Source organism: Pogona vitticeps, chromosome 7 (assembly GCF_051106095.1).
Source record: "Pogona vitticeps strain Pit_001003342236 chromosome 7, PviZW2.1, whole genome shotgun sequence".
Classification (NCBI taxonomy): Eukaryota; Metazoa; Chordata; class Lepidosauria; order Squamata; family Agamidae; genus Pogona; species Pogona vitticeps.
In genome coordinates this window covers 11,980,237-12,002,499 of record NC_135789.1, presented here as the reverse complement: position 1 = coordinate 12,002,499, position 22,263 = coordinate 11,980,237, and the positions used below count along the sequence as shown (strand labels likewise).

Below are 22,263 nucleotides of genomic sequence, written 5' to 3'. Positions count from 1 at the left end.
TGGATTTTTTTCCCATGACTTCCCATAACTTTTTGTCCCTCCTAAAAAACGTGGTTTTTTAACGCCACTGGATTAAAAAAGCAGTATAGCATTATGGCACTTCCCATTTGAATTGGATGGTCAAAGGCTTTTAAATTATTCCTCCAACAAGCAAAGCTGCAGAAATAAAGCCCCAGCAGAGAATTGGGGAGCTTTTTAAAAATGTCTTAATGATTTCCGAAAGGCAAGAAGTTCTCTTAAGGTGGCAGCTTTGTAGAGGAAAGTTTGCATGCGAATTCCAGAAAACCGTGTGCTTGTTCCTGAACAAATGAGAGAAGCGAGTTGAACTTTTGATGTACCTGGAATAGCCGGTGTTTGGCATAAAGCCACTGTTTGGCTCTTTAAAAGATGTTTGTTTTTCCATTTATTTTTTTGCATACAAAAACGTTGTCTAGTAAAAATTGTGTTCCTATAAATGTTTCGCTTTTTTGCTGTTGGGAGTACCATTTCCAGCCTAATCAGTGCAAGGTGATGGGACAGAAATGTCTCATGAGTTAAGGGGAGATGAAGCCTTACACACAATAAGAGGAATGGACCAAACTGAGCAAAAGGACAACAGTAATAACAGAAACAATAATAATCATAACAATAATCATAATAATATCCATAATAATATTCATAAAAAGGTACAAAGACAAACAGGCCACAAATCACACAACGTCCGGTATCTGTATACAAATGCCAGGAGTATGGGACACAAACAAGAAGAACTAGAAATTTTAATTCAGGAGGGTAAGTATGACTTGATAGGAATAACCGAAACTTGACAGTACTGAACCAGGCCCCTTTACAGGGATCCAATGACTGGAATACAGCAATTGAGGGATATAAACTGATCAAAAAGAACAGAGAGAGAAAAAATGGGAGGTGGAGTGGCAGTATATGTCAAAAATACACATTCCTGCACAGAAATACAGGAGGAGGAGGTTGGCTGCCCCACCGAGAGCATCTGGATCAATCTACTTGGGGCAAAAAACAAAAAGGTAGTTGAAGTCTACCATCGACCGCCCAATCAAAGAGAGGAAGCGGATGAAACTTCGGGGAAAAAAATTGCAGGGTTTTTAAAGAGACACAACATAGTAGTGATGGTAGATTTCAGTTATCCAGATAAATGTTGGGAGGTAAATTCTGCCAAGTCTGGCCCTTCTAAGAAATTCCTGTCTTGTGTGGCTGATCATTTTCTCCCACAAAAAGTGGAGAAAGAAATGAGAGGATTTGTTATCCTTTACTTGATTCTGACCAACAGAGATGACTTGGTGGGGGAAGTAGCAATAAGGGGAACTCTAGGCGAGGGTGACCACAGCCTTCTAGAATTCTTGATTTCAAGGGAAATGAAAGCAGAGTGCAGCTGCACATGTCTGCTGGATTTTAAAAAACCCAATTTTAATAATCTCAGAACAAGGATAAAGAAGATCCCATGGAAGGAGATCCTAACGAACAAGAAAAGGAGTCCAAGAAGGATGGGAGCTTCTAAAAGAAGAAATCCTAACGGCACAACTATAAACAATTCCAACAAGAAAAAGAGGTGGGAGGTGGCAAAAAAGGCCAGTGTGGCTTCACAAAAAGCTCAGGGAGGACCTAATAACAAAAAAAGACATGTAAAGGAAATGGAAAGAAGGCCAGGCCACCAAGGATGAGCACCGACATGTAGCAAGGAAATGCAGGGATGTCATTAGGAGGGTAAAAGCTGAGAATGAGCTGAGGTCAGCTAGAGACACTAAAAGCAATAAAATCCATTCTTCAGGAATGTGAGTAGCAAAAGACCCAAAAAAAGGACATAATGACACCGCTCCACAATGGAGATAGAAAAATGATAACAGAAGACAAAGAAAAGGCAGAGTGGCTCCGTTCCTATTTTAGTTCTGTCTTTTCCCATGACTATGAACTTCCAAACAAATTGGGAGTGCAAGAAGGGGGGGACAGGTTTGCAGCTGGAGATTGATAAACAAATCGTTTCAAATCTCCAGGGCCGGAAAAACTGCATCCGAGAGTACTGAAGGAATTGGCTGAAGAACTCTCAGAAATGCTATCCATTCTTTTCTTGAAATCATGGGAAACGGGAGAGGTGCCAGAGGATTGGAGGGCCAATGTGGTCCCTCTCTTCAAAAAGGGCAGAAAAGAGGAACCTGGGAACTACGGGCCAGCAAGCCTGACATCAGTCCCAGGCAAAATTCCGGAACAGACCCTAAAGCAGTCATTGTGCAAACACTTACATAGAAAACAAGGCAGTAATAACGAAGCCAACATGGATTTGTTGAGAACAAATCCTGCCGAACTAATTTCATCTTGATTTTTAAAAATCAACTAAAAACACTGATGTTTCGGCAGGCCTTCCCCTTAGCCAATTCCTGATTCTCCCTTCTTTCCTTCTCCTAGTGTCTCTCCCATATTGCCTAAAGTTTCCCCTTATTTTAAAATTGTTTCTAATTATATTGTATATTCTTGTTGTAAGCTGCCTAGAGTGGTCTTAATTGACTAGATAGGCGGGATATAAATAAAATAAATAAAATAAAATAAATAATTTTTTTTATCAGGTGACCTCTCTGATAGACAGAGGGAATGCTGTCGATGTAGCTTCTTCTTCGTGGTCTCTGAATGCACACTAATGCACCTTCCAGCCTAACTCATGAGATTCCCCTGCCAGATGCCAATCCCTGGCTTCCATACATAATGAACCTGCAGTGACCCTCGGTAGATGTCCCTTATCACGAATGTAACTCTTTGTTGAGTGCCGTCCTCCCCAAGTAGCTGCAAGCGCATCTCTGGCACCATCATCTTAAAACCTCGCCTCTTCTTCTTAGTAGCAGGAGGTCAGATGTTAGCTCAAAGGACAGCCATTCCTATCCCAAAGCTGCTGTGCCAACCCACCGGTGCCCTTCCTGGCACTGCTGGAATTCATACTGTTCAGTTGTTAAGTGAGAAGGTTTTCTTGATGTAAAGTTTTGCTCCTCCTCCTTCTCGGGGATATGGTTTAGCATAACCTGAGCTGACGGGCACGTTACACACACTGGTTTCTGATGTCTGAATATCTTTAGAATTATACTTTAAAATAAATAATGGGGTTAGGTTTTTTCTCGGGATCAAACAAAAGGAATTAACAGGGAATTACAGGTCCAAGGAAGGAACGGAAGGGCCAGCCATTCAAACATTGTAGAGAAACAATTCTCATAATATCCATGCATACTTCCTTCTAATTTACTGTCCGTCTTTAAACTTTACAATTAGCTGTTTTTACAAAGTCTATACCACACGGTTTCCTTAACCCTTTCCTCTTCATTGATTCAAGACCAACTCTCTCTTTCTCCCATCCCCATTCTAAGTGCATCAGTCCGTCAGCGTTCAGCTCCACATTTCATATTCTGTCACCCACCTGGGATCCTTCCACCACTTAGCCGATGTACACAAGACTCATTTTATATCCCCAGCCATATCTCAAAACGCACCTGCAGATGCACAGGTGCACACCTGCTTAGGATGGCAGGATTGCTGCAGAACCCATGGAAGTTAAAGTGGCCGGAGCAGGCTGTGCACCCTCATATATTCTGGAGGAGGGAGTGCTGTTACCTTCGTGACCTGCCAGTGGATTTCCCATAGACGGCTTTTTGTTGCTTCCAGTTGATCAACCGCGGTGGTGGTGGTGATGTTCTGAATGTGTTTGCTCCTGTTCGTTAACCTTTTGGTTTCTCCCCGCCAGGAATCTGCTGTGACACGAGAAACAAAGAGAAAACCTCCGAAGTGTAAATGCAGTTTCCAAGCTGACAAGCCAGAGCAGCGGTGTGGCTTGGCTTGAGCAAGGCAGGAGCATTTCCAGAGCACAGAGGGCCCCCATCCTGTAAGCTCAAAAGATCCTGCCGAAGCCACCTTTACCCGCCACGGGCAGTCCTCTCCTTGCTGAGGTACCAGCAGCGGAGCCGGTTGGGGTACGTTCCGTCCCAGCGAGAGGAGTTTTTGGTAGCGAAGGAAAGAGGACGAGGGGATGGCGGTTCCGCCTGTACCCATCCACCCTTTTTTTAAAGGACAAGGATGAACTCAACTGGATCAAATCCTACCCTGGAATTTATAGCTAACGCTTCTACTTGCTTTTATCCAGACGGGCCAGGGCGGGAGATGTGAGAGAGGCGACGACGTCACCAAAATATTTCCAAAACAGGTTGTGCTCAGAAGCTCCCTGTGTGTCAAAGGCAAAACGAAATCCTAACTGCACTCAGAGTTAATTTTGGTCCTACACTGAGTCTCTTTAAACTTTTTGTTTTATATCGGGTAGAAAATGAAAAGACTTGTAGGGAACAGGAACAGTTCCGTCTTTTCCCCTCTCCTCCACCCCCCCATCCCCCCAATCCTCAAATCCCTTCCCAGATTTTCTGAGTGGTTGAGTGGAAGCAGATGTGAAGGTGATCAGGGGCTGAGCGCAGCCCTGGTGTGTGAGCCGGCTTGGGGACAGGAAGGACGAAGAGGTTTCAGCCCTGTCCATTTGTTCTAAAACCTGATCGTTCCCAGTTTACTGCAACTGAAACCACGAAGTCATTCATACAAGGCTGTAGAGCACAAGCAACGACGCCGGTCAAGTTACGGTTAATCAGCAGATATATCTACTAACAGAAGCTACATATTTTTTTTCCTACTTGTAAAACAAAATTATCACCTTAATTTACACACACACACACACACACACACACTTTGGGGGAAGCTAGCCTTTCAGTTGGTGAAAAACAGTTTCATTTATGCATCCCATTATTTTTCTTTTAAAAAAAAGATCTTATTTGTTCTTGACTTAAAAAGTAATCTACCTCTTAAAATTTGTAGTTTTAATATTGTTTGGTGACTTTTTGCCACTTTAACCACCTGTTCTTTCACTGTCATTCCCTTTTATTTTGTTACTTTTTTGTTTTCTTTTTCGGTTTTATGGGGACTTCTATGTCAAACTGTTGTATAAAAGCATTTGTAGCAAGTTTGGAAAAAAATAAAATATTTAAAATGTATTTAAAATTGTTTTGGGACACTTCAGTTGTACTATATGTGATTTACGTTTTACATAAATTTTGTTGGTTTCAGAGAGCTTTGGGGTTGTTAATCTGTATTAAAGATTGTTCTATAGTTCATTTTTCTCTTTTTTTTCTCTTTAAATTTTTGTTGTTGTTGGAGAATGACATAAATCTACTGAAAACATTAAAATTTCCAATTTGCCATATAAAAACAAAACAAAAGGATTGTCATTGTTTTTGAATATAACATTATTAGAGAGATGTGAAACATACTAAATTAGGTAGATTATGTGCAGACTCTTAATACTGTACAGTAGTTTGAAAAGACTCTTGGAAGCTTCTTCCTCCTAGGTGTGTGTATCGCACATAAGATCCTGTATTTGCACAAATGAGCTCAAGGCAGCGTCTCCAGCTCTACCTCTTGCAACATCTCCATGTGAGAGAGGGTCACATGGCTCAGTGGGGACTAGAACACACATTTCTTTGGTTTCTAGCCCTGCCCCTTCATCATTTCCACCACTCCTGCTCTTCATTTTTTCTTATTCAAAATTACTTTTCGAGCACTTGGATTTTCTGAGTTCTTCTCACTCAGGTCGCATTCTCTGAATTGCCACTGACAGCTGTGCCCCCCCAAGCCAGATGTCCAGGAGCATTTCCAGAAGCTCTAAGTGGACATTCCTGGCCTTGCTAGTGGGTTGCTGGATAGGAGGCATGATTCATGTGAAGAGAATACAGAAAGCTGCCTTCTGAAGTCTTGGTCCATCTATCCTGGTATTCTCAGTTCTGAATGACAGTGGATTCTTGGACTTTCAGATGAGATGCACTCTAGCATTCCCTGAAGACGGAGCTTGAACCCCGAACCTTCTGCATGCACCTCAGGTTCTCTCTCAATGGCATTAGAAAATAAATCCATATTCTAGACCTCGTGGTTCTGAGTCAAGGCCTGGCAAAAGCAAGAACGTAGGAACCTGGCTTGTAACAAGTGACCAACTTTGGTCCGTCTACCCCGCATCGGGGCGTCCAAGGATTGCACCTTCAGCATTCAGAGTGGGCGCTGTGTGACAAACATTTCCTCCCAAAGCTGTAACCCACTGCTCGTAAGCCACCTGGGTTGGGAATCGCCCTCAAGAGTTCTAGAAGAGCTCGGAAGAGAGCAGTCAATGAGAGGGTATGTTGTGAGGCAACACAAGCCTGGTTGTCTCGTGAATGAGGCTGGAAGATGGCTAGATGGCTAAGACTCCACCTTCTGTAATATTAGGCATGTGATGTGTGTGGATCTGGGAAAAGGCTCTTGAAACTGAGCACTCACAGACCTTGATGATATCATCGGCCTGTTCCCATCTGTCTCTGGGCATGCTTTAGTTTTCCTCTTTCTGATCAGCTCAGCCCTCGAGATCAACACCACTGAAACCATTAGGGTCAACTGCTCATCCATGGGCACACCGCCTGCCCATCCATCTCAAAAATGGGCTTTGGCTTCAAGGAAGAAAAAAGCGTAACCATGGTGAACAGAATACAGTGGACCCTTGACTTACAGACTTTTTGAGTTACAGACTTCTCTGGCCACAAAATTTAGGTTTGACTTGCAGACTGAGATTTGACTTACAGACCAGAAAAAAACCAAAATGGAACAAAAACGGCCTGTTGGGATTAATCGGTTTTCAATGCACTGTAGGTCAATGGAGACTTGACTTACAGACTTTTTGACTTGAGAACCGCCTTCCAATACGGATTAAGTTCTCAAGTCAAGACCCCACTGTAACTGCAGGGCCCTCTCTGTGTCTTCTGAGCTTGTTCACTGGTATCGCTGCCCTCCACCCATGGCGTCCTATGCCCTTCTCATATCAGAAATCCCCCAGGGACGCATACCTAGTGAATTTGTGGCTGAAATGAAATGTGAACTTAAAAGCACTTCACACATTCATCTAGAAGTAGTTTAGACGTCATGAGAATGATTCCCCCCCCCCCCCCTTGAAAGGGAAAACAACACTAACTGTTCGGAGAGGCAGATGGAGCAAACGGCGGAGACATAGTGCAAGGAATAACACCGTCTTGCTGTGACGTGGAGTCAAGGAATCGTCTTCATTGATAAGGAAGTGGGAACCCTCTGTTGTCCTAATGTTCTGTCGTGTCATCATGTGTTGGCCACAGGCTATTTATTTATTTATTTATTGAATTTATACCCCGCCTATCTTAGTCACCTGACTACTCTGGTGATATAATATAAACAATTTAAAATATAAAAACAAAGTAACACATCAATAGACAGTACTCAAGATGGAAGAATAAAGTAAATCAAGTGATGGCTTGCATGACATCAAGCCACCTGAGTGGCCTCTGGGTGACTGGCTGTAATTCTTGGGGATATCCTAAAGCTCTATTTGTGCCGGGAGAGTCTTCGGTTAGCTGTGGAAAGGAGGGTGTGCTTTTTGCTGTCTGTGCCAACTGGATTGAGTTTCACTCCTAGCAGTCCTACCTTTGCCACATCCTCTTCTGTGCAATGCTTACAGCCACATGGTATTGTCTATGGATTAGAGACTTCGGAGATTTGCCAGACGTGACTGTCATGCACTCGGTAGATAGAGAAATGTATTCGAACATTTAATGATCATCTTATGTGTTTGTACATCTATAACCTTTTCCTCCAATGAGCTCAAGGTGGTGTCTGCATCTCTCCTCCTTGCCATATCTTTACTGCAACTCTGTGAGACTCCTGTGCGGAAAGAAATGGACAGGCCCAAAATCACACCATGACTTTTGTGGTGTAGCAGAGAGGAGAATCTGCATCCAAAATGCTGTCGTGAAAACTGTGTGTGTAAGAGCAAATGTGGAATCAGCTGTCAGCCCTGTGCCTGGTCATTCTGCGTTTGCAACTGGGATCTATAAAGGTCTTGTTCACGACACCCGACTAAGGCTGTATGCTTTGTATGTTTTATTTCGCAGGCTAATATTTTGTAGCAGCCTGATTTAAAAGAAAAACTAAAAAGTACTACTTGCCGATGGTTGTTGTTGGTTTTCCAGGTTGTTTGGCCGTGTTCTTAAGGTTTTTCTTCTTAACGTTTCACCAGTTGCTGTGGCCAGCATCTTCAGAGAACAGGAGTCAGAACTCTGTCCCTACTGTGGTGCAGTTTGCTTGGATAGTTGAGTATTTATAGCTGTGGGATCAGCTTTTGTCCTGTTAAGGAGATTGGGTGATTATGGTGATCAGCATGTGTTTTTTTGTTGTTGTTGTTGTGATAAGGGGGGAGAGGTGATCTGTCTCTGTGATTGATGAGTGAGCCAGCTCCCCAACCAGGCCTGAGAACAAGGTTGTTATACAATAACATTATAAAATAATTTTCTTTATGCCTAATAGTTCATCATATTCATGTTGCAAAGTGTTAATATGACAGGAGATGGTATTGGCAAGTTCTTTTAACTTTCACCTGTGGTAACTATAGTACTCTGGTTTTATAGTACTTTGGTGCAGCAAATCTTTTATGTCACAGGCTTTGATTGTTCCAGGCTTCACGAAGTTTAGTCACAACGATTGTGCTTATCAATATCATAATGGCAGATTGTCAGATTCTGAGTTATAAGTCCTTGGGGTGCAAAAAGAAGATAAATTCCTATTTAAAAATTCCTTATAGCTTAGAAGGCCAGACCTTCTATAGGGAGGTCCACAGTCAGTTAATCAATGCAGCGGGCTAAATTGCCACACTATATTGCCACACACACTGGATATCAACAACAATTATGTGGTAGCAACGGCAGACAAGGACAACATGGATTTTCCTCCACAGAGTCAAACTGGTTTGGCTGAGTGAGCATTTAGAATTGTTTTATCTTTGTTTAGATATGCTAAAAGGCTAAGTAATATATATTACTTTCATAGATTTTTAATTTTAGGAACTTCGATATTTCTAGAAATGTATTTCATGTTTTTTAAATGTGCTCTTTTAGACTATAATCTTACATTTTTTACAATATAAGCTACTGCAATTTTCAAACATTATAACGTGATTCAGTGTTTGCCTACAACTTAAGTTTTGTTTTTGAATGTACTTTGGTTTGCATTTTCTCATAGTTGTAAGAATTTTGGGTGGCAATCACCCCTGCACTGTTTCACAAGTTGCAAAGATGGGTTTCTGTTTAAGTATTTGTGCCTACAGTTTTTCCCATGGTTGCAAAACTGGATGTTTTCAATATTTGGGGCTTTATTTATGTGCTGATGGAACATAGAGCCAATGTAGATAAAAACAGACAAGTTGATGTTGCCTGGAATCATTGCAACTAGGAAACGATACCCAGATGAATTTTGATATGATTGGAAATGATTGTCTGGTTTCATTCTGGGTTTAACCCTTAACTGGGATAAATGTCAACTGTGATGAAAACAGGCTTCTTATTTTTTCCCGGGAGTTCTATAAAATTATGTAGGACTCCTAGGGAGAAGTTCAGACATTGGACTCCTTGGCCTGAAACATCTACCCCAGTACTGCCAATTCAGACTACGCTCTGGTAAGGATTGAAGCCAGTACCTGTATCCAGATATGAAATGCTTTTAATACTCTTATGAATTATATTATGTGCTTCTTGCTCATCACGAAAACACACACACATTGGAGCAACATCTATGGAGGTTGTTGGAACAGACTACTACGGCACCATCGAGCATCAGCAGATAACTGTTTACATGGGAGTGTCACAAAATGGGTAGCATTTATGAAGAATGGGGAGGCTGGAAAGCTTGTTGGAAGACCAAAGGGAAAATGAATTTTAGTCTGCAGCAGCTTCAAAAATTTGTCTATATGGAGACAGATTGTGTGGGGAATAATGTTTATGCTTCAGTACTTCTCATCAAGGGTTCTGAGCCAAAATGAGGGATGACAAATAAATGCATAAAATATTTAGTTCAGAAAGCAGATGTAGATGATATTTCAAGGTACGCCATCACCTTTCTGCAGAAGAAGAACGAGACACAGAAAATGCCAAAGATATATGTGGCCATGGCGAGCAACAGGTTTGAAAGAAAACACAAGGCATTTCAGAGGGACAGTAATGGTGAGTACCTTTTGCGTCACACACAAGAAACAAGGCATTTTGTGCAGGGGAAGTGTTCCACCTCATGGAAATGACGTTGTTGCCAAGTCAAAAACAACACGAACTGCTGGAGAACACAGTGGTTAGGTAGAGGTTGAGAGTTCGATTCCCAGCTGGGCCTCCTTCAGAGGGGCTGGACTTGGGGATCTCGAGGGTCCCCTTGCAGCTCTGCCATTCTGAGAGTATTATTATTACAACACTACATTTCCCAATGTATGATCTTGGGTCTCCCTGCGCTTTAATAAGTCTCTACCCATTTCTCAGTTTAATCTGTTGTACCAGAAAGGGTGACAAACTTTGGAAGCAAAACACACTCACGGCTTAACTGTTGCTTAAGCCTTTTTATTTTAAAATGAGAAAATAAACTCTTTCATTCTTCTGATTCCAGCCCGTACGAAGGATGAAAGCAAAACACACTGGGTGTACAGTTTTCTACATGCATTTCACTGTTTTTCACAGAACACATAAACAGTAATAGAAATCATACTAGAAAAGAAGGTGATAAAGTTTGGGACTGAAACACTCTTTCTCCTTCATAGAAAGTGTTTGGTGTTTTCTTTTAGGCTTAAAAAGGAATTACGGTTGAATCTCCCTTCAACTGTTTTGGATCAAAGCCATACAGTGAAGGAGGCAATCGGAAGATGCTTTCCTGTTCTGTCTCAAAAATGATTAAAATCTCGGACGTCGGTTCCCTAAATTAAGCATTATGCCTTCTTTTTTGGTTCCTTTCACTGTTCATCTGCTCTATCACAGGGATTCATTCTCAGGTTATAAGGAATGGAAGCTGCAAAGGCCCATATAGATTAAAATATTCTTTTTAATGGAAGTCCTCTAAAGATTATGCACTGGAGGGTGCAATTTGGGAAGGGTTGCTTTTCGTGGCAGCAGCTCATAACTGCATTTTCCTGCAACATTTCCCTCCTTTTCGTCCCTCGGAGAAGTAGAGTTTACTTGTACAAGGGCTTAGTGGGGGCAGGGGAATTTAGGGTTTTCCATTTGCAGCTGATATCTCAACTGAGAGTCCGTAGATTTCACTTGGCATTGGAGAAGGCTCAGGAGAATAGAGCATTTCTTGAAGAAAAGAGGTGGGTACAGTATTAGTTTGTATGGGTATTAGTTTGTACACCAAGCCTGGTAAACCAAGACACAGAAAGATGGGGATGGAATATATGCCAGATTTGGAAGACAGTTCGTTCCAGAAAAAAAATCCAAGGCAGTGTTATAAAAAATTTCTGGTGGTATATCAAAAATCCTTTTAGAAGACTGTTTGATACACTGTCTCTGATTTTCACTACTGTCAACAGAAGCGGAAAAATCCTAAGGCTAGACAGAATAACGTACTGTATTGCTTTTTCAGTGAGGCTTTCAGCCGTTCGTCAAATATTAATGTCAAGACCTTTAATAATTAAAATCCTCAACAAGCGTAGTTTTGGCCCCTGGGCATCCAGATGGTCTTTGTTCTCTCCTGCAAAACAGGAAACCATCAACAAGCGTAGAAATCGTAACGTTTATTGACTATATATAATCCAGATGCAGTCAAAGCCATTGCAATTAATCTGCTCTTTATAAATTGCACAACCTACAACGCTCTGAGCAAAATGTAAAGGTGCAAAAAGAGATGTTCCTTTTCTGTCCGTGCAGAATTTCTAAACGCCGCTCTGGGAAATTTATTTCTAAAAGTCATTGTTACAGTTATGAATCCAAGTCCCCCATGAGTAGTTTACGTAACGCAGTTACAATTTTAAAGGCCAACTCTTGTTTGTGAAACACAATTAAAACAGCAACTTCGGTCACTCTTCAGGATGACATATCTTCTGAATATTAACACATCCTGTGTAGAAAATGTACACGCAGAAATGCACACAGATGTTGAAGTAGCAGAGGGTGGGTTAACGCCACAAATCGGACTTTGCAAGTTTCTGAAAGATGGAGAAGTGAAACGGGAGTCTGATAGCCTTCCCTTCGCCAACAGAAAGATCATCTTCCTCTGGGGCTGATGGGTGGGTGAGGGAGAGAAAAGGGACAGAGATTGATAGTTCCCTGGTAAACATTAATAAATTACAGCAAAGCCCTCCAGAGCTGTTAGTCTTGTATCTCCATTTTTAAAAAAAGTGTCCCTTTTCCATTTCTCAAAGGTACATTTTGGGTTCGAGAACTGGAGCGCTTCATGTCACCAGCCCATGTTCCACGACTCTGTCCTCAGAGGGGATCAGATTCCTGCTCTGGAGGGTGAGTTTGGTCCCAATCCCAGAACAAAGAACCCACAAAATTGCATTGCGAGGAGAAAAAGTTATTCTCCATTGTCCAAATCGGGGGCGGTCCTGGGCCCGATCCTGAAACGCTCGCCAGACTGGAGCTCTCCACGGCACCCCCAGGGCAGCGCAGAGAGGCTTCCCTTGTCTCCTGTGCTGTATTTAACATATACATGAAACTGCTGGGAGAACGGCTGCAGTTTGGTGCCACCAGTGCTGATGCTATGATGCTAATGACATTTAATAATAATTTAGTTGTCCGCTGTGAAGTCAGGAGGTGTTTGACCCTTCCCTGCCTAGGGGGAACACCCTGGGACCACCGTGCAGCTTACCCAAGGCCACAGAGGCTGGCTCTTCTCCCAGGAGGCACAGCAGGGATTTGAACCCGCGACCCCTGCCTCCGCAGCCGGAGACCAAAACCAGTGAGCTCTCCAGCCAGCTTGATGATACTTCCTCAACGATATAACAGCAACAGTAAGAAAAGCTGGGGTTCTAGTTGAACCACATACAAATAATTCTCCCTTTTCTCCGGCTATTTGATCATAAATTGTCTGGACGAGTAGTCCAGATAGGCAGGGTATAAATCAAATAAATAAATAAATAAATTATAAAGAAGGGCTGTGATCTATCAGACCAAAGGCAGTTCCCATATACATGAAAAACAAATGAACGATATACATAAATTAAACTGATCAGGACCTTTACATGGCGGGCATTGTTTTGCTGTTGTTTTTTAACTGATTTTAAACTCTTTTAATCCTGTATTTGTTTTTAATCTGGTAATCTATTTAAATTTGTTTTCATATTGCAATTAGTGGGCAAAATCCTATTAGCAACTGCGGAGCGTAAGTACTGGTGGAGCACTCAGGAATCCCTCCATCCATCTGCAGCGTGCAATTCTTCAAGCTGCAGATCACTGGGTTTAAACCAAGCTTCTCCTTGACATTTAGTCCAGTTGTGTCCACCTCTAAGGGGCGGTGCTCATCCCGGTTTCCAAGCCATGGAGCCAGCGTTTTGTCCATAGACTGTTTCCATGGTCACGTGGCCAGCGCAACTAGACACAGAACGCCGTTACCTTCCCACCGAGGTGGTGCCTATTTATCTACTCGCATTTTACATGCTTTCGAACTGCTAGGTTGGCAGGAACTGGGACAAGCGGCGGGAGCTCACTCCATCGCGTGGATTCGATCTTCTCTGTGCTGACCTTACAGCACAGAGGCTTCTGCCATTTAACCTGCAGCGCTGCCAAACCCTCATATGGTTTAAACCAAACCCTTGTGCAAAAGCACAAGGAGGGGGCAAATACCCTTTGCACAATTGGCCACCGAACACCCTGAAGCTACACTTCACCGTAAAAACTGCTGCTATATTGCCAACCTCTGCTTTTGTCCTTCAAGCACTTTTGCTTCATATCTACAAATCTTGTATTTATGGTTAAAGGTAAAGGTTCCCCTTGACAATTTTTGTCCAGTCGTGTTCGACTCTAGGGGGCGGTGCTCATCCCCGTTTCCAAGCCATAGAGCCAGCATTTTTGTCCAAAGACAATCTTCCGTGGTCACATGGCCGGTGCGACTTAGACACGGAACGCTGTTACCTTCCCACCGTGGTGGTCCCTATTGATCTACTTGCATTTGCATGCTTTCGAACCGCTAGGTTGGCGGGAGCTGGGACAAGTGATGCTCACTCCGTCGCATGGATTTGATCTTACGATTGCTTGGTCTTCTGACCCTGCAGCACAGGCTTCTGCGTTTTAGCCCACAGTGCCACCACATCCCTGTATTTACGGTTAGATTGAAGCAAAGAAAGTTCCTTTGCAGAAATGCTTACGTGTCACTAGATGGCAATAGAGACAAGCAGCTTGGATTCCCTGATCTTGTCCTTGTTTTACCTGCTCTGTTACTATCTTATTCACAAAGGGAGGTGGAAAAAAACCCTTGTTTTTTGAAAAAGAAGTTGAAAGAATGTAACTCAAAGTGAAACTAAGTGTAAAATCAATGTGGCACCGATTGTAACTGAATAAGCAAGGATGTTGTGTGCAGGACAATACAAACAATAGAACTTGTGGGTGGGTGAGTGGGGAGATGCAATTGTCCACTTATTTCGCCTTCATCTTCTCATGCCATGTCATCATTACTATAATTTTCTGCCTCCCTCCCCAGCTTTTCAGAATTTCAAAAAAACAAATGTTCACCTCCTCAGTTTGTTTTTTTCCTGGTGTGGCCTGGTACAGTCATGATCTGCTCTGGAACTTGGTTGAGTCACACCTTGGTCAACATATAAATAGCTTAAATTAGACCCAGCATTAAGCAGCCAGCAGCAGGTGGTGCACAAGCCCAGGTGAATCTATACCCTAAAAAGAAAGGAGATCCCAATCACAAAGATGGGCAGGCGTAAATCATAGGAAAATCACACCTGCTCATCCTCAGGCAATATATAGGAATGTTAATGCACCTTTCTTGTGCTTCAGTGACATTTATTAACGTCAATCCATTGCATGGCTTTGAATTTTTAATGTGATAAAAATAGTGCAATACCTTTGCAAATTTGCAAGTAGATTTGTTGTTTAGCTCTTAAGTCATGTCCGACTCTTCGTGACCCCATGGACCAGAGCACGCCAGGCCCTCCTGTCTTCCACTGCCTCCCGGAGTTGGATCAAATTCATGTTGGTCACTTCGATGACACTGTCCAGCCATCTTGTCCTCTGTCTTCCTCTTCTCCTCTTGCCTTCACACTTTCCTAACATCAGGGTCTTTTCCAGGGAGTCTTCTCATGAGATGGCCAAAGTATTAGAGCCTCAAGCTTCAGGATCTGTCCTTCCAGTGACCACTCAGGGCTGATTTCCTGAAAAATGGATAGGTTTGTTCTTGCAACCCAGGGGACTCTCAAGAATCTCCTCCAACACCACAATTCAAAAGCATCAATTCTTTGGCATTCAGCCTTGTTTATGGTCCAGCTCCCACTTCCATACATCACTACTGGAAAAAACCTGTGGGTTTTATCCACAAAAGCTTGCTCCCCGTTTAAATTTTTAGTGGTCACTCCCTCTTGTATTTGTGTCATCATGTGGATCACACATCCCGTTCCTTGTTCTTTCTCAACAATAGGAAGGGATTAATTTTCACAATCTGAGATATATTTTTCAGTAGCCAGACCTGAACTGTCCATTTTCCTTGGCTCTAATAGCTCTAAGATCATAACACTGTAATAACTAAGGATGGCCCTAAATTCTCCTAACTGTAATCACTAATCTCCATGTCCCGAATTACCTGGGTTTGCTTTAGCTGTGTGTGTGGTTAACACACTGACAAAAAATAAAAATCAAGCTTTGTGTGATTATAGAGATACTCAGGTTCTAATACCAATGCTCTGTTGTACAGTGACGCAGGAGTATATAATTACAATGTCATTCAAACATAATATGAACGAAATTCTGAAACAATTCTATCAAGACTGCTATATCAATGTATTTATAATGTAAATAGGTGGGATAGAATCTGTCGCAAATGTCACATCTTCCAGTTCCATAATTAAGTGGGAGCCACACACTGGTCTGCCTGATGTCAATCCCAGGGAAGATTCTGGAACAGATTATAAAGCAAGTGGTCACTCTGCAAACATCTAGAAAACGGTCTTTCAATTGCTGTATTCCAGTCCTGGGAGTCATCCCACCAAGTTTCAGTTACAGTGGGGTCTCTACTTAGGAACGTCCCTACTTAAGAACAATCCAACTTAAGAACAGCTCCATTCGTTAAATCTTGTTTCTACTTGAGAACAGAGATCCAAGATAAGAACAGAAAAAAAACTTTCCTACCCTTTTTTTACCTTAGGTCAGTGGTCCCCAACCTTGGGCCTCCAGATGTTCTTGGACTTCAACTCCCAGAAATCCTGGCCAGTAGAGGTGGTGGTGAAGGCTTCTGGGAGTTGTAGTCCAAGAACATCTGGAGGCCCAAGGTTGGAGAACATTGCCTTAGGTCATCTTAGGTTAAAAAAAAAAATCTCCCCCTAGTGGTAGAGTATGGATTAACTGGCTTTGCATTAGTTCCTATGGGAATTGATGCTTCAACGTACTGTACGAACGTGCCTCTACATAAGAACAAAAAACAGCTGGAACGGATTAATCGGTTTTCAATGCATTCCTATGGGAAAATTTGCTTCAATTTAAGAATGTTTCAACTTAAGAACACCATTCCAATACGGATTAAGTTCTTAAGTAGAGGTTCCACTGTATCAATATGAAGTCATATTTATCCTCCTGATCTAAGATTTCCAGTTCTTCTCATTTGTTTCCCATGCTCCTGCCATTTGTGTATAAACACCAGAGAGAGTATGATTTGTGGCTTGCTTTATTTCCTACTATTAAAAAAATATTATAATTGGGCCCCATTAGAGGTGCTTGGTCTATTCCTCTTATTGTGTGTAAGGTTTAATCTCTCTTTACCTTTGTGCTTGCGTCTTCCTCCCCCTTCCAGTTCAGTTCAAAGCCCTCCTGATGAGGTTCTTCATGCTGTGGCCAAACACGCTTTTCCTAGTCCTTGTGAGGTGCGAGCCGTCTCTTGCTAGCAGTCCTTCTTCCAGAAAACTTAGCCCGTCATCCAGATCCCTCATGTCGACACCACCTTTGTGGCCAACCGCTCACTCAGAGTACTTTCCTTTCTGTTTCTGTTTCTCTTCCGAGTACTGGTAGGATGGATGAGAAAACTGTCTGGGCCCCAAAGTCCTTGAGTTTCCTTTCCAGAGCTTCAAAGTCTGATGTGATTTCTTCCTAGTTCCTCTTGGCTGTGTTTTTTGTTCCCACTGAATGAGAAGAAAGGGATATGAATCTGTGGGTTTTAGGAGTGATGGCAATCCTTCCGTCCCATCCCTTATCCGTCCTCCAGGGAGACAGCGTGCTTGGCGGTTCCATGGGTCTTCCCAGTCTCCTTCTGCAACTACTTTTCATCTTTTAGTAGGCTGTGGGTTCAGCGACTCAGCTCGGCTGAGCCTCAGCCTTTTTCACGTCCCCCGTGGGGGTCTCCTCCATGTCCTCCTCATCTTGCTGCCTCTCAGACTCCTCTTCCTAAATCTGAAAGCGGTTTCCGCAGTTCCATCTGTGAAGATAATCTCCTCCTTCTTTGGCGCCTCACTGTGACTCCTTTCCATGGTGCTTCTTCTGCTGTGTTTGCTCTCTCCTTGGCATTCCCCTCTTGTGCTAATATTTTACCTTCCCTCCCTTTCTTTCTCCCTTTTACTTTTGCCACCATATTCCAGAAAAAAAGAGTGTTTCTCCCCTAAACTTTGTGTATCAGTCTTTGCCACATCTGAGAAGACACGTTGGGTGGCATTCACGTTATCCTCATCTTGTACTCCGCTTAGGACTTTTCCTACACAGAGTCTTAATAGCATGTCCCCTTCTGCCTTGGTTAGAAAAACAACCTTTCAGACCCATGTCTGTTTGCAAGAAACAGGCTCAGAGTTTTCCGATGCTCCACAAGTGATGGGAAGACGGTAGTTGTCAAGGTAACCACAGGTATTTATTTCAAGACTATCTGAGCAGATAGGTGGATTAAATTCTGACTCAACAGCAGCTTGAAAGGGTTGCTTGTTATGGAGAGAAGAGGCTCCCTGGATGGCATGAAATGGCTTCAAGAAAAGGAGCAGGGAGAGAGGGGGCGGGCAACTGATGTGCAATCAGTGTGGTTTTATTTGTATCTTAAAAACAGAAATCTGGGCTCTGAGCAGCAAATTCAAACTCTGAGGACCTGAAGAGAAACTGAATGTTAACCGTAGCAGATAGATGATTGCGGGGAGGAGGCTTTATATAGGCTCGGTTTTTTTATTTATTGGTAGCCCCTATAAATGAGTAGAGCAACTGGGTTGATGGACAAGAGGTTAAAACCACTTTCATAAATCCCATGGACTTTTTTTTTAAAAAGCTCTACTAGGGTTGCTATAAATTGGTTCTGACTTGATAGCAAGCACATAACAACAAAAAACACTTTCATGAATCCCACTGAGTCAATGAGTCTGCTCTAGTTGGGGTTAGCAATAGGAGACAGGTAAGTGAGCCAAAATGTACCCATTAACCGCTTCCCATCCTGTTTTCACCCTGCGTGTGTTTAATCATAAGCTGATGCTGACTTTTCTTCTTCTTCTTTTTTTAAAAGAAGACGTGTGAACATTCTCGTATTTTCCCATAGAGGTTTGCACAGCTTGGAAATTTCCCAACCATCATTTTACCCCCGGATTTCTCCCTTCCTCCTTCCTCGCACTTCACTTCAGCTGTGTTGCCTGCCCTGGTCAGAGAGAAGAACCAGCGTGTTGCTTTTTCCTAGTGGCTGCTTCTGCAATAGCCCCAATGATACTTGCCCGCAGTAGGGACTTCCATAAATACGCTTTGCAGTCTTGCCTGTTGTTCTGTCCACAGATGGATTTCTTTGAACAATAAACAGTACGTTTCTTTTGGATCTCATTTTGACATTTCACCGTGCTTATTGCCTTCAAAGGTCACCGGCATAGCTAGTGCTAGGCCTTGGCATTCTGCCAGTGGGGGTGACAGAACCACAAAGGATGATGAGGATGGGTAAAACTAGGATTTAGTCAAGGATTTCACAAGAAAAAAAAAGAACTCTGTCCTACGTAGGATGGAGAATCGTACAATATGCACAAAAACATGGAGTGACAGAGAGTAAAATGTGGCAAATAAATGGTCAACCGTTGACCGGCTGCAGCTCAGCTTACCCTCGAGGAGATGCATGTGGAAGAGTTAATGGAGGGGATCTCCTCACATTTCCTAGATTGTTCTTTAACTGCTCTGGCCTTCCTTTGGCCTTAGATTGCAATTCGTAGGCTTGCCAGTGTCCCTTGCCTTTATTCTCTAGAGATGAGCGGCTATGGTTGCAGACACCTCCAACTTCATGAACGAGAGCAGTCCATCAGTTAGGATAATTTTTAAATGTAGAAAGTAAAAGTCAAGAGCAGCAAAACACTCTAGACCCACCAATTTCTTTCAAGCAGTTGGATCACGAAGGAGACTTAACGCCACATAAAGACAACAACATAGTTCATCTTCCTCTTTTGTTGCTGCCTTCAACCTTTCCTAGCATTATGGTCTCTTCAGAGAATCCTGACTTCTCAGCATGTGCCCAAAGTAGGACAGCCTTCTTCATAATTTTTGCTTCAAGAGATAATTCAAGCTTGATTTGATTTAGACCCACTTCTTCATCTTTCTGGAACACCAGAGTATCTGCAAAGCTCTGCTCCAGCACCATATTTCAAATAAATCCTATTCCCCACCTGTCAGCTTTCTTCACTGTCCTGCTTTCACATCCATACATGCTGATCAGAAATACAAGAATGTGGATGACCTTTGTCTCAAGGGACACCTCCTTACACTTTTGAATTCCTTCATTGCTGCCCTTCCAAGTATCAGTCTTTTTCTGATTTCTTGGCTGTTTGGATGAGTGAACCAAGATATACAAAATTGTTTGTATTTTCAACTCATTCATTGTCAACATTAAAGTTTTGTTCTGTAGTCATTACATTTGTCTTCTATAGTCATGATTTTTCTCTTCTTCATGGTCAACTGCAGTCCTGTTTTAGCACTTATTCCATCTTCATCAGGCGTTGTTTCAAATCATTGCTGCTCTTTGCCAGTAATAAGTCTGTCATCTGCATATCTTAAGTTATTGATGGTTCTTCCACCAATTTTCATTCCTCCTTCATCTAAACCTAGTTCAGCTTTCCATATGATATGTTCTGCCTACAGATTGAGCAGATAAGAAGGTAAAATGCACCGTTGTCTAACACCTCCGCCTATAGGGAACCATTTGGTCTCACCATATTCTAATTGCAACAGTAGCTTGTTGTCCATAATACAGTTTAGACATCAAGACAAACCAGTGCTGAGGCTCGTCCATTTCTTTCAGAACAACCCATAGTTACCCATGATCGACACAGTTGAAGGCTTTGCTGTAGTCTGCAAAACATAAAGTGACCTTTTGAAATTCTTTGCTGTGCTCCAGTAGCCAGTGGATATTTGCAATATGACCTCAAGTGCCTCTTCCTTTTCAGAATCCAGACATTTCTCACTTCATATAAAGTAAAAGCCTTTGTTGCAACATCTTGAACATCATTTTGCTTGCATGGGAAATTAGAGCAATGGCCCTGTGTAGTTAGTACACTCCTTGGCATCTCCTTTCTTGGGGACTGGAACATATATTAAACATTTCCAGTCTGTGGGCCATTGTTTTGTCTTCCATATTTGTTGGCCAAGTCTTGTTATGATTTTGACAGATCCAGTCCCCGTGGCTGCTGGTCCCTGTTGGGGTGACCAAACCTTATTTTTGGACTGACCATGCTGGGAGAGGGAGTTGTAGTCTGAAACAAAAGAATTTTACCAAGCTCTATACAGCATGTGCAGAACCACAGGTAAAATTAGCAACCCAAAGGAGAGGCTGGTTTAAATGGGGCAAGACATGAAAGCAGAGAGAGAGCTTGGAGCGTTCTTCGTCATTTAATTACTTCATTTCCCAGAAGACCAGTGGCATTTCTCCCTCAAATAGCTGAGAGACACATAGTGAGCAGGGGGAATATACGTCCCAACACTGTTAAAACTACGCTTTTTTGACATTATGTGGTTCCACTGTTGATTTATGGATCCTGGTTTTATTTCAGATGTCCTATAAGGCTAGAACTGCAGCCTCTCCTGGGTGTCATTTGCTTCAGGGCTATGACAACGCTCTTCTTGAAAAGAAAAGGGATTTTTAGAGCGAAGGAGATTAATCCTACTCAAAAAGACATTCTCAACAGGTTGGACATAGACAAGGATCTGCCATTCAATTACCATTTTGCAAGCCAGTTCGTTTTAGGAGGGAAGATTGCCATCCCACAGCTGCCTAACTTGCAGTTGCAAAATTCAAGCGTTCCTTCCTAAATTGCTGGAAATCATTCAGGGAACGAAGACGTAGACTCTCTCTTCCTCCTAGTTCATGTGAGGAGAGGAGCTAAACTTCCTGTCCTGTGCCATCATAAGCTTCAGGATCTGTCCTTCCAGTGAGATATACTGTAGCTCTGTTTAAGTGGTTGAAAGAATCATAATTTGCATTACATGTAAACAAGCGTGTAGAATTTTATGCCATTTGGCATCCTCTTTGGTTCACTTTTGGAGGGATTGATGCATGCCTTGTCTTGTTGTTAGTTTGGGCCCTTTTGCCTTCAAAAGATTTGACTTTAGCCCTCTACCTCTGTGACAAGAATATTAGGGTCTGCATTTCCCCCCTCCCCCCAAGTTTACATTGACTCCTGGCAAATTTATCATCCCAGAGGCCTGGATGGGCCTGATATTTAATTATCTGATCCTTTATTCCTTCTTTATCACACATTTAGACCACCTGATAACTAGAATTCTCCGGGCATTGTACAAGCTGTTTTTAAAAAGGGTTCTTAAAATGTCTGAGGGGGTATGAGAAAAAAAAATCATAAATGTAAGACCAAAAAAGTCTGGGAGAATAAACAACAGTTGCTGAAAAGGCCACAATGACGTCTCCAGGAGGGATTCTCTGGGAAGGGCATGGCACAAAAGTGGGGCCTTATGGGAAGAAGTGATGTGTAGGACAAAACACCTGCTCAGGTAAGCAAGCCCCAAGCCAAGATTCAGGGTTTGGCCTTACTGTCAGCATTTGCAATTCAGAATGGAAACTCCAGCATGGAGGGGCTGTTAAGTTCCCTCTGAACAGAGCCCGCCCAGTGGCCCTGCCTTTGACCCTTGCTTGCTTGCTTGCTTGCTTGCTTGCTTGCTTGCTTGCTTGCTTGCTTTCTCTCTCTCTCTCTCTTTCTCTCTCTCTTTCTTTCTCTTTCTTTCTCTCTTTCTTTCTTTCTTTCTTTTCTTTTCTTTTTTTCTTTTTTCTTTGCTGTGGAAAGTTCCAAGGAGA

The 22,263-nt window shown here is 42.6% G+C and overlaps 1 protein-coding gene and 1 long non-coding RNA gene across 5 annotated transcripts in view; one reads left to right on the top strand and one right to left on the bottom strand.

Moving 5' to 3' along the window:
• Nucleotides 1-5,138, top strand: part of PRDM2 (PR/SET domain 2) — a 69,182-nt gene extending 64,044 nt beyond the window's left edge. For 2 of the 3 annotated variants that reach the window (XM_072977805.2, XM_072977808.2), the window contains one exon: nucleotides 666-5,138. In XM_072977805.2, coding sequence (XP_072833906.2) covers nucleotides 666-753 — 88 coding nt within the window. In that variant the 3' untranslated portion in view covers nucleotides 754-5,138. The remainder of the gene's footprint in view (nucleotides 1-665) is intronic. The other variant, XM_072977807.2, reaches the window with a different exon arrangement.
• Nucleotides 4,903-21,743, bottom strand: LOC144584006 (uncharacterized). 2 transcript variants are annotated; one of them, XR_013537991.1, is made up of 3 exons: nucleotides 16,794-21,743; nucleotides 14,890-15,196; nucleotides 4,903-12,096 (listed from the first exon to the last, which is right to left on the bottom strand). It is a non-coding gene; the product is annotated as an uncharacterized LOC144584006 (long non-coding RNA). The 2 variants fall into 2 exon arrangements; XR_013537990.1 differs by having other exon boundaries at nucleotides 4,903-15,196.
• Nucleotides 21,744-22,263: the final 520 nt, after the last annotated feature.